At 47.5% G+C, this 12487-nt stretch overlaps 2 protein-coding genes across 2 annotated transcripts; both read left to right on the forward strand.

Moving 5' to 3' along the window:
* Positions 1-6335: 6335 nt before the first annotated feature.
* On the forward strand, positions 6336-8303 carry LOC123494046 (uncharacterized). Its single transcript, XM_045228644.2, has one exon. It carries the CDS (start codon positions 6753-6755, stop codon positions 8301-8303), a length of 1551 nt encoding a protein of 516 aa, XP_045084579.2. The 5' UTR covers positions 6336-6752.
* LOC109779351 (uncharacterized) lies at positions 8299-9419 on the forward strand. Its single transcript, XM_040389770.3, has 2 exons — positions 8299-8533; positions 8857-9419. The coding sequence occupies exons 1-2, from the start codon at positions 8339-8341 to the stop codon at positions 9319-9321; spliced, it is 660 nt and encodes a 219-aa protein (XP_040245704.2). The 5' UTR covers positions 8299-8338; the 3' UTR covers positions 9322-9419.
* The last annotated feature ends 3068 nt before the right edge of the window (positions 9420-12487 follow it).

The raw sequence follows: 12487 nt of genomic DNA on the forward strand, positions 1-12487 counted from the left end.
CCCCACACAATTTACCTATATATATATATATCACCCAGGGTGCAGAATAAGTTATTCTTCACCCGAGGTAATCTTACGATCACTTCATAATTAAATTACATTTGGAATTCAAATAGTTACATTCCTATTGATTCACTATGTAAAATTTGGTATAAGAAAATAAAAATATAGGTCATAAGACAAGAAAATTTAGAGTTTATGTATATTTTACACTATGTTTTTACGTTTGTAATTTTACATAACATAAAATATTTTTTACGGTGATTATATATTTTCTTACGGTCTCTTTTTACGTCAGAAATAAGACAAAACTTACGGAACGTAAAATTACAGTGCATTGGTGGTAAAATAAAGGGGGAGGGGGGGTGAAGAATAACTATTCCTTACCCAGGGTGACGAATAGTCAATCCCTATATATATATATATATATATATATATATATATATATATATATATATATATATATATATATATATATATATAACTATAGATGTATTGGTCGATTTATGCACTCGATCAGAGTATGCATGCCTGTGTCTGGCAAGACAAATCAGTCTGTTGAAGCTAATAATTAAGATGGTCTCACTTTACTTTTCCCCTCCATTTCAGGATATCTTTGGGTGGGATATTGATGGAGCTAATGAGCAGACACTTGGATATGTTACGGGACGGCAAGAGAAAAAAGTTATATATTTTCATGGATGGGATGGATTTGGGGCGTCCCCGGTCCTTAGATCCATAGCACAAGTACTATTATCATTGAAAGTGGATGCTCCCCGTGAACTATGCTTTGACAAAATAATTTATGTTGACTGCTTGAGATGGAAAAGTAAAGGGAAATGCAGAGGTTTATTGCGGAGGAGCTAAAACTTGACCGTGCAACAATGGACACGTTCATTAAGGAGGATGAGGAGGATGACTTCAATGGACTGGATCAAGACTCTAGGGATGTGATGCCAAGTATTGCAACAGAGATTGATCGAACTCTGCTGGATTGTAGGTTTATGATGATTTTTCTTAATGGAAGTGATGATGAGGTTGATGTCAATAGATTTGGCATTCCTAGATGACGGAATTTCGCAACAACAGAACGATATGGACATTCAAGAGAAGCTTGTTGACGATTCATAACCGCCCTTCTGGGATAAGAGAAAAGCTAAGAAACACCCAACTTTTCCTAGATGCTGCATTGGTGTATGGAGAGTATCAGATCACGGAGTTGGAATTTTGTGCACTGGTGCAGGGAGAGGTTGCTACGACAATCTCGCTACCCATGTATGCTGGGTATTGAGTATTGACTCAACAATCGTTACAGAGTGTTGTCTCTTAGAGTTATCTTTGCATTACAATTTCCACATCACCACTAGATTTGGTTGTCGGGCCCGTGGAACTGGGGTATCCAGGTCCGTCTGCCTGCGGCCTAGTGTACGGCGCCCGCCTGGAGGCCCAAGGCTGGCTCACCACCAGAGCTTCACGAGCAAGACCCTCACGAGGGCCTCACCTCACGTGGCGTACATCATCAGGGATCACCAGGAGTCTCGTGAGGCGGCTTCCCGAGGCTGCCTCCCGAGGCCCCTCGCGGAGGCGTACGAGGCAAGGATCATGCTGCAGAGTCGGGCGGCCCTGCGTCTTCACGTGGGTGACGCGCGTAGCAACGAGCGAAGCCAGGAGGGCGCCAGCGGGCGCGGATACGGAGGCTTTTCTTTTTCGTGCTAAGGGAGCAAGGGCAGTGCATCGGTTCCCGAAGCAATCCCCAAAGCTTACCCTTTCGGTGCAAGAAGACCAGGACGGCGGGCTCTGCAGGACAGAGGTCATCACCGAGCCCACAGGCGCGTCACAGCGGAAGGCTTTTGCAGGCGAAGACCACCTTTAGTCAGGATAAGTTGTAATCCTGTTCTTCTTTAAATTGGCCGTTGTGGCAACCCTTCCCGCCAAGTGTTTTGGGAGTTGCACATTTATTCTGCCCGCGTGCTTGCCATCCCGTCGATGGATCAGTTCCAGCTGATTTGATATATGTATGGTGTGATGAGCTCAGTGTGTGTGTGTGTGGGGTGTGGGTTTGTCTGGTCTCCATGGCAGAGTTTCAAGCAATAAGCAGCCTGATTTGTGTGATCAGATCACATACCGGCCGGATGTGTGCTCGTCGTTGTGAGTTGCGGGGCGATTGATGTTTGTCTGTCTTGAGCCTTCTTGCGATTGCGTGCGCCCTAGCATGCTGCTTTGCTGGGTGTGAGCCAATCTACTATATGTATATTACGTATGGAGTTCGTGTGTGACCAACACCTGAAAGCGTCAAGTGAAAAACGGACCAATTTCTAGGATTTGAGGGTCTTCATAGGGGCCAGCTATGGACGCGGACAAATAAAGGGTGATTAGACACCGTCCGCGGACATATAGGACGTTTATACAAGACATAGCGAACTATTCTGTTCGGTCCAAAATATAAGGGCATCTTCAACATGGACCTCTAAAACGGATATTGTATCTGTCCGCCGATGCGTCTAGACATATCCGCAGATAATAATACGGGAGCTGGCTATTCAACTATGCCCATATACATTTCAAAGCAAATTTTAAACAAATTGGGTGATTTTCATGCAAATCGGACTAAATTTATTACATTTTGACATCTTTCATTAAACAAAAGCATCCAGAAGTAAACCTAGTCTAAATCTTTGCCCGCGTCCGTCCTTCAAGTTCTTGTTGTTTTTCTCCAATGGTCGTGAGCCCTGAGAAGTGAAGGCGCAGTTGTTGGCGAGGAAGAGTAGGACATGGGACACAGATTGGCCCACATGGGACACGAGGCGCTGCCGTCTACCATGCCCTACTCCTCGTTGGAGTCTGCGCCTTGGTCGTCCCTAGTGGAGGTGAGGTCAACGATGGACTTGGATGGGCCGGCTTCGTGGTCGTAGCGGCGCCAATGACACGCTGCTGTCGGCGCAAATGAACATCAATCATCCCGCAACTCAGAACCACGACTGAGCAACCACCCGCGCAGCCTGAGCGTCCGCCACTGCCACACGAGCATTGCGTGCGGCCTTGTAGAGTGCCCGCTGCTCCTTGACGAAGTTCGGTTCTTCATGGCCATGGCCGTCACGACCTCCTCGCTTGTGAACTCTCGGTAGATTTGGCCCTTCGCTAGTCGGTGATGCGCGAGGAGGCTGTGGTTGGCGGCTGCGGCACCGATTGCTCCTCCACCATGATAGCATCAAAGTGTGCATGCGCCTGCTCCATGGTGAAGCCGACATGGCCGGCATGGGCAGGGGCTCGGCTCGTCATCGGAGGTCTCCTCCATCGCCGGGTCATCGTTGGAGCTGAGCTTGCCGGCAAGTCGGCCTCTATCCGCCGCACATGGCGGCCCTGCCGGCCGGCCGCAAGGCTAGCCGCCATGTGCTTCTGCTCCATCAAGAGGCTCTTCCACATCATTCTAGAGCCCACGGTCATGGTGGAGGTGGTGCACGAAGGAGGATTGGAAGCAGATGTGTTTGTGGTGCGGATGGTGCCCGGCGAGGCCACGTTTAAATAATGAGTGTCGGCCAGGCTAAGCGGTGGGATGTGCCGCCTGTTTAATACCGATAGGCGGTCGGACATGCATCGGGTTTGAAAGCGCTAGATAGTCGTCTCATCTAGTCATGCCGCTCCGACATTGAATAGGTGCGAAGACCAGGACACGGCACGGGTGGCGCCCTAGGCCATTTTGTATTGTAAATGTTGACATTTTGTTCGATAATCTTGATCAAACATACGTGTGTTTGAGTTGCATGAACTGATGCACCTTATATTCTGCAATGAAGAGAGTAAGACTTAGCATATACTAGTAGTTCATCATACATGCCACCAACCAAAATTAGGCATGTACAACTAATTATAAGGCTATAGAGGATGTTTACCCACTGTCACCCTTGCCTTTGTTAGGTGGGTAAAGATTGTAGCGCTCAAAGATAAACTCGAAGAGGCAGATTTGCTCGACGGTTGGAGCTGGAGGTGTCGGATACAGCACAGGTCTCCTCCTTCTTTTTGAGAGGCTGGCTGATAAAGGACGACCCGGATTTGCTTCCTCAAGATCCGGGCACAGATATCACCCATGGCTTTGTCCTCCGTGGGTTGTTCCAACACGGCGCGGTGCGACTCCGCCTCCACGGCAAGGCATGCCTTCACCCTCCCGACAGGCACGGTGGGCCTCGGACTCGGAGCGCGACGCAGCTGGGACATGGACCCAATGTCGGGGTCACTCAGACAATACTGTCTTTGCCGGCTTCGGCTTCAGCTTCAGCTCCGAAGAGGACATGTGCCACGAGCAACCGACAAATGCATTGCCACCGCTGGATCCAAGCCCCACTCGATGGCTATCCTCCCAGGACCAACAGAGAGCCAGCCCGATGGCAAATTAAAATGGCATGGAGGTCGTTCGGACCGAGATCCTTTAAATCACCAATAGCAAGCAAAGCTTTCCGAACCTCATCCTCCGAGTAAGGAGCTAACAAAGCTTCATTCCTATCATTTGTCACACACCGCGCGCTTAACATGAGACAAAATGGTACTCTCTCCGTTCCTAAATATAAGTCTTGGAGAGATTCCATTATGAACCACATATAGATGTACATAGATGCATTTTAGAGTGTAGATTCATCCATTTTGCTTTGTATGTAATCCATAATGCAATCTCTACAAAGACTTATATTTAGAAACGGAAGGAGTATGATCTTGAATAGCCAGAAATATGATTTCTAAGCTAGTCGGCACCTTCCCTCCAATTAGGTCCTGTTTGGATTATCGTTTCACTTTCAAACACCCTTGTAAAAAATACATGCCCCGCTCCATCGTTTTGTTTCCAGCCTAAATTACTCGGCGGCCGGTATGATACAGGTGTAAGTTAAACACCTCCGCATTAGATTACACAGTTCCCAAGCGCGCCCTTACCCGAGTCATCCATCAATATTTTAATTTGGTTTCTTTTCTTTCCGCATTACGGAAGTGAGAAGAGTTTCGGTCTCCATGTAACAACCAATTAGCCCGACCACGTTGCAACCAATATATCGCATCTTGATCCGTTAATTTTTTCACAAAAATATGCAATTCTTTCAGTTTGGCATGTGCATCAGCCAGTGGCGGAGCTAGCCAGAATCAACTGGGGGGGGGGGGGGGGGGGAGGTAAAATACGAGTGTTTGTGGGGGGCCAAAAGCTAAAAAAGTTCTCATCTAAGCCCTCCCATTTTTTTTCCAGAAGTTGCATCAATGTTGGGGGGGGGGGGGGGGGCACAACCACCCCAGGAGCCTACATAGCTCCGCCACCGGCATCAACTGTGTTTGGTCCTGATCCATATGCAATGCCCATGTTCGGTCGGGGAGTGAAGGGCCTATTCCGGCCAGCTTGCTCGGAGGACAGTCCAACCGTGGATTTTTTGCTATGGGACGCGTGCCAGGCAGGTGTGGATTTGTGATCTGTGTTGCGGTCAATCAACGGCCAAGCCAACGACCAGACTAAGGCCCTATTTGTTTGGGCTTTTGCTTCTGCTTTTGCAGCTTTTCCACTTTAGCCAAAAAGCCATAAAAGCTCATAAATAGGTGCTTTTAGAGCTTTTACGGCCTTTTGGAACTAAATATTGTTATATTGATTAATCAAAAGCCATAAAAGTTCCAAAATCACATATTTAGAAGCTTTTATGGCTTTTGGGTCAAAGTGAAAAAAATGCAAAAGCAGAAGTAAAAGCCCAAATAAACAGGGCCTAAGCTGGCGAGAGAGCTTTACATCACCGTTAACAGCAATGCCGCGTTAAACAGAATAGCTGGTTATTTTAACAACGAGGAGTTTAGCTGTTCAGGTGATGATTATGGAATGAAAACTAAATGGAAAATAAGCCGAGTCGACTGTAACAGATAAACACTTTGCTCATCTGGAAACTGAGGAGAGACGATGCATCAGGAAAGTTCGAATAGGCCGATGACAACAACGCGTGAACAATGACATCATTTGATAACAACCTTGTGATCACCAGAGCATGCTAAGGACATGACTACTTTTTTTTCTCGGTGTGACTAGGTCTGAGTCGACTGAGACTTAACCAGGTCTCAGTCGACTGAGACTTAGCGAAGTCTCAATCAAGTAACATACTCCCTTCATCCTCTAATGTAAAATCGTTTTCCAAGCTATGTAGCTTGAAAAAGATGTTATATTGTGGGGCCGAAGGGAGTAACATATAAGAAAACGAAAAGAAATTTTGCACAAATCTCCACGCGAGATCTCATGAATATAGCATCGACTGAGACATAAACAAGTCTTAGTCGACTGAGATTTGGCAACAATGTTCATTTCGTTGTTCTCTTTTTTGTTTTTCTTCTTCTTCTTCTTCTTCTTTAATTTTTTGGTTTTCTTTTATGTTTCTCGATTTTTATTGTATTTCCTATTTTTCAAAAGATACGTAAATATAGTTGTGCACAGCTGGCGAGCGTGCGGATGCAGTTGGTCCAGAATATACGCTAGAGCATCCAGTAATTGCCTTATAGAGCAACATTCTCTGTAACAAGAATAAAGAAGAAAACAACTTGTCTGAACCCCTAATTGACATCTCTTCCATGCACACATGCGTGCCTTCCTCGTGGGCATTTCATTCCCTCCTTCCCCTGTGCACCATCCCACGGGTCCGCATATAAATACTCTGGACTGGAGCACGCGCTAATCTGCAATCACTCGTCAAGTAGGCAGCAAAACCGGCCGCCGGTCGCTTGACTTGTCAAACACACGTACGGCTCGGATGGATGGCCGCGCTAGCGTCGCCGTCCCCAGCGTCTGCATCCAAATCCCCGACCAGCTCCAGCTGCGGACGACGCCGTTCGAGCCGCAGAAGGCCATACTGACCCCACGCATCCGCTCCGGCGTCGACGGCTGCGACGCGGCGCCGCCGGAGCACCGGCTCACCGTGCTGGCCATGCAGCTCGCGGTCCTGGAGAAGGCCGTGAGCCGCCTCGGCACGTTGGCCTTCGTCTGGGCCACGGTGGTCCTGCTCGGCGGCTTCGCCATCACGCTCAGCCGCACCGACTTCTGGTGCATCACCGTGCTGCTGCTCACCGAGGGCGCCCGCATCCAGGGCCGCAGCCACGAGCTGCAGTGGCAGCAGAGGGTCACGCCCTGGTGGTGTTGCCCGCCCGTGTCGCGCGCCGCCGCCGTCCACGTCTTCCACTGGCTTCAGCTGCTGTCCGCGTCGGTGTGCGTCACCGTCTCGCTCGTCCGCCTCGTCACCCAGCGCCACGGCGGCGACGGCGCCGACCTCTCCACCAACCGCCATGCCGCTCTCGACATATTCTACGGCCTCGCGCTGGTGGAGTCGCTCTTGTTCCTCGTCGAGAAGGCCCTGTGGCAGTGGAGGATGGGGCACCACCGCCTCCTCGAGCGCGTCGCCAAGGAGTGCCACCTCGCCACCGCGTGTGGCCTGGTCGCCGTCCGCCGCTTCTTCTACCGCTCTTACTCCCGGAGCCTGAATGGGAGCATCTTCGACAGCCTGCACATGGACCTCGTGTTCTACGCCGACGAGATGCTCACGGCCGGCTCGCACGACGAGCAGAGCCTCGGGGCCGGCATCCTCGTCGCTCTCGCCGAGTCCCACCGCTTCGCGGACTCCACGCTCCGCAAGATCGGCATGTCCGCCTCCACCATCGAGCGGCTCGTCCAGATGCTCAGCTGGAAGAGCACGTCCGAGAGGGACGCGCGCAGATCGGCCGCGGTTGTCGTCTCCATGCTCACCGGGAGGAAGTTCGTCGCCCTCCGCGTCACCAGCATCCCTGAGGCGGTGGAGTCCGTCGCTTCGTTGCTGTACGCCGACCTCGACGAGCTCAACCTCCTCGGCTTCTCCATCCTCAATAAGCTGGCGTACGACCATGATAACTGCGACAAGATCGGCAAGACCCGGAATCTCGTCGACAAGATCATTTCATACTGCAGCATCACTGGCGGGGGACAGGCGGTAGCGCCGACGGACATGCGGTTGAAGGCGGTGAAGCAGTCGCTCCTTGTGGTGAAGAGGCTGACGAGCATGACGGGAACCACCGGGAAGCTTCTACGGAGGGAGCTCTCAGACATCGTGTTCACCGTGAGCAACCTCAGGGAGGTGCTGGAGCAGCGTGACAGAAAGGTCCAGTCCGAGCTGCACCAGCTGGCGATCGAGGTACTGACGAGCCTCGCCATTGACAAGGAGGCGAGGGAGAAGATAGGCGGGGGGGGGGGGGGGGGGGGGGGGGGGGCGTGGTCAGGGAGCTGGTCGCCATATTTCTACCGGGAAAGGATCAGGCTAAAGGAAACCGGCAGATAGACGCGATCCGGGTAGAGTCCGGCGAGGCGCTGGCCATGCTTGCGCTGGAAAGCAGGACCAACTGCGGCGCCATAATAATGGCTTGCGGCGGAGGCGTGGAGCGGCTGGTCGAGGCCCTGAGTGATGACGTCGTCGTCATCGGTGTGGCGAGAATCCTACTCAACCTGTGCACCTACGCCGGGAACGAGTGGCAGCTTCCCCTCAGAGGAGTCACCACCTGTGCCACCAAGGTACGGACGGACAGTTGCATCTTGTGCTTCTCACGAGACTAAACCTTGCCCTCCGTTTTTTTTACTCGACGTATTAGCTTTAACTGAAGTCAAATTTTTTAAAGTTTGATTAAGTTTGTAGAAAACAATATGAATATTTACAATAACAAATTTATATGATGTGAAAATATATGCAATGATGAGACGGTACTGATTGGTGGTGTATAAACAAACTTTTTGAAAGTATATAAAGTTTGACTTTACATAAATCTAATAAGCGAAGTAAATAAAAACGAAGGGAATACTACACATTGCTGATCACGATTCATGACCTTGTTACTCAGGTGCTGAGTGCCATCATGGTCGAGAAGACCAAAATCCTCAACATCTTCCTCTGCCTCGCGGTGCAGATGCTCCGATTCATGGAGCCCGGAGACCTGCGGGCGTGCCTGGCGGTGGCAAGTGTGACGGAGAAGGCACTGGTGCAGATGCTGCTGCATATCCTGCGGGAGTACAAGCGCCCATGCATGACCATCCCTTGGATCCGGCGTTACGCTATCGAGCTCACAGTGGCCATGATGCAATTGGACCCGCGTTACATGGCCCTGTTCGTGGAGCATGGGATGGAAGGTGTCCTGAGGCACATCGCTGGCACCACCTCAGAGCTCGAGTGCTTCAACGCTTTCTCCGGGAGCGTCGGTCTCAGCCGCCATGTCGTCTGCATTGGAGCTGATGAAGATATCCTGAAGTTTCCTGCATTGGAGCTTGACTTATTCATTCTTGGCGTATGTACTTACTTTTTTCTGTGAAACTATTTTTTTAACTCTTCACATTGTAAGTACACTCAAATATTCGTGTAATCTTAGCAATGACATTTCTGTATTATAAAAAAGTGCATCATCAAAAATCGCTGACAACCATTGCCTTCCTCCTGTCTCAGAACGGTAGTTGGTTGGTATGCAATCAGCCTCAACACTTCTCACGAGCGTCGTCACTCCCATCATGTTAGGCGTCAGTGCGTCACTACTCACTATGGATTGTGCTCATCTTTGGATCCAGGTGAAGACCCACTACTAGGAAAAACCCTAGTAGTAGCGCTTGTTTTATAGCTAGTAGTAGCGCTGGAAAGGGAGCGCTACTGCTATACCTAATTAGCAGTAGCGCTTTTCTTTGGACAGCGCTACTGCTACTTGTAAGTAGCAGTAACGCTTGTTCTAAAAAGCGCTGCTGCTAAATTTTTCTGTATTTTAAAAAATACAGTTTATTTTCATTGTGTGGTTTTATATACAATACTTTCATCATATGATTTTATGATCATGGTTACTTATTATATATAACAGTGGGTGAAATGAACGTGGAGTAGATTCAAGTGGAGGCAACATGTGGTGCATGTCGAAAGTACTACTCTAATCCAAACTTGATCTAGTTTGGATTAGTAGTACTTTCGATGTGCACCACATGTTGGCTTCACTTGAATCTAATCCAGGTTCATTTCATCGACTGATATATATAATAACTCATCATGCTCATATAACAACTTAGCATCATGCATCATCGATCATAATTATAAATAACTCATCATTGGTATCATAATAACAAGTCATACCCATCATCATCGATCATACAACTTCTACTCGATACCACATCATCATCATAGTCATCTAGCCAATCCTACTTAGTTGTTCTTAGCACATGATCATGAGTATTATTAACTAGGACCTACTACCTTCTCTTAGGTAAAATAGCATAAAACAAGATAGGCACTGACTCTCCATTATGGAGAATGGAGATTATCCTGTCTTCAATTCTTGCCTTTCGCACAATGTTGCTTCCAAGTACCTCCTTACGACTGTCCATACATTTTTCCATTATTTGATTTTCATGTCTCCACTTCTTTTAGAAATCCGATATGGACAGAGGTGAGATTCGTAGGATGACCTGGCCGTATGTTCAAAACATCAAGGCGACCATTCTAATACATCAGATGAGGCACACAATCATTCGGGATTTTCTGTTGAAAAACATAGTAATAACTTCGTAGTTAGCAATGTAGTTAAGTTTTAAAAGAATTTATGCAAAAGATGCACATGCCGTAATAGTAAAAAATCTTACCATGACATCTCCATGGATGTTACCGTAGTTCAACACGTGCACTAGTGGCACGTATTGACCATAATGTGGAGGAGTTTTATAATAGATATTGTAATTCTCAAGATCAGTACAAAATGCGACCAGATGATTTTTCTCCTGATAAGTTAACTCAGAGCCATCGGTGTAGTAGGTTCTATGTACCATGTTCCGCACATTGTTTGAACAATGAAAATAAGCTGTCAATGGAAATAAGCTGTCAACTATTTTGAAATGAACAACATAAATTAGTTAATAACTATGTTTGAGAAACTCACATAGCGGTAGAATTGGAAGCGTATCAACAAGGACCCAAATGGATCTTGGTGACAAGCATACCCTCATAAAAATCATACACCTTGCAAAGTGCTTCCCAATTTTTGCAACCAAAATGGGTTACGCTCTCAGAATTATACAGATTTACTTCAAAATCCATATCATGATGGTCCTTAGGTGAATTTTCTTTGTTTCAAAATTTTCATGGTCTTCAAAATCCATCCTCTCCAAGACATAGCGTCTTGCATGGCATGGGATAAGCTACTCGAATTGTAAAAGATGAAAATTACACGTTGAAATAGTTGAAGTCATGCTTAATTACGAAAAAACACTTTTCGTCGTCGCATACCGTTTCAACATCGAAGGTCTCCTGGAGCTTAATGCTGAAGCGCCGATCTTCGTCCAGGTGAGGCCTGTCACACAGACCTCGGTCGTCGTTGCACCAGCTGCACTCCCCCGGGAGACTTTCGTCGTCCGATGACGACATTTCCTACGTTCATAATTCAAAGATTAAACTTATACAATTCAATATATGTACTATAAAAATTAAATTAGATCATTATTATTCATCACGGGTTGACTATCGGTCTGCCGAGTCTATATATGGTGGAGACTCTCCCTCACTGATTCCTCTCTGACATTTGCGACCGTCGGTGATGGTCGTTACTCCTCCTTCCCCTAGTGCATAACAAAGGTCTAGCACAAGGAGAAGAAGGAGAAACGACCCCCACGACAACAGTCGGGATTCTTCGTCCTCTCTCATATATGGTGGATACACTCCCACATAGATTTTTCGACCGTCGGTGATGGTCGTTATTCCTCCTTCCCCTAGTGCATAACAAAGGTCTAGCACAAGGAGAAGAAGGAAAAACGACCCCCACGACAACAGTCGGGCTTCATCGTCCTCTCTCATATATGGTGGATACACTCCCTCACTGATTTTTCGACCTTCGGTGATGGAGCCTCGACAGACTTAAAGTCAACCCGAAATGTCGTTTAATTATTTTTCGAGAAAATCCAGGCCACTCGATATTTCCTACATATTCTAGCACAAGTCATGCCAGAATTCATGGAAAAATCTGGCATGACCTTTGCTAAAAAAGGACATATCGAGCGCCTAAAATTTGCCGGAACGGAAATTAATCAACACTCCGGTAAAACATAGGCCACTATAGGAGGTGTAACCTGCAAACATGGCCGGCCACTTGGGCAAGCACATATCCTATTTGAGCAACACAAGATATACATGTTTATATCTACATCATATGAGCATTCAAACTTGATGGAGTAGTTTTTAAATTTGAGCATTCAATAAGCAAAACCAAATCATAAAATAAACTAGTATTCAAATTAGCATTCATTCAATAAGCAAAACTAAACCATCTCTTTCGTCCGTATATCGTCGAATATTATCACTAATAGATCTCGAATAGTATCATACATATAACATCACTAATAGAGCTAAAACTGTAGCCAACGATGGGTATTGGCGTGGGCGGTGGACACCCAAAGAGAAGGAACCATCACAGGATCATATCTCCAGTGAGATCCCTGAAGAACCTCCCAGGTATT

Source organism: Aegilops tauschii, chromosome 5, assembly GCF_002575655.3.
Source record: "Aegilops tauschii subsp. strangulata cultivar AL8/78 chromosome 5, Aet v6.0, whole genome shotgun sequence".
NCBI lineage: Eukaryota > Viridiplantae > Streptophyta > Magnoliopsida > Poales > Poaceae > Aegilops > Aegilops tauschii.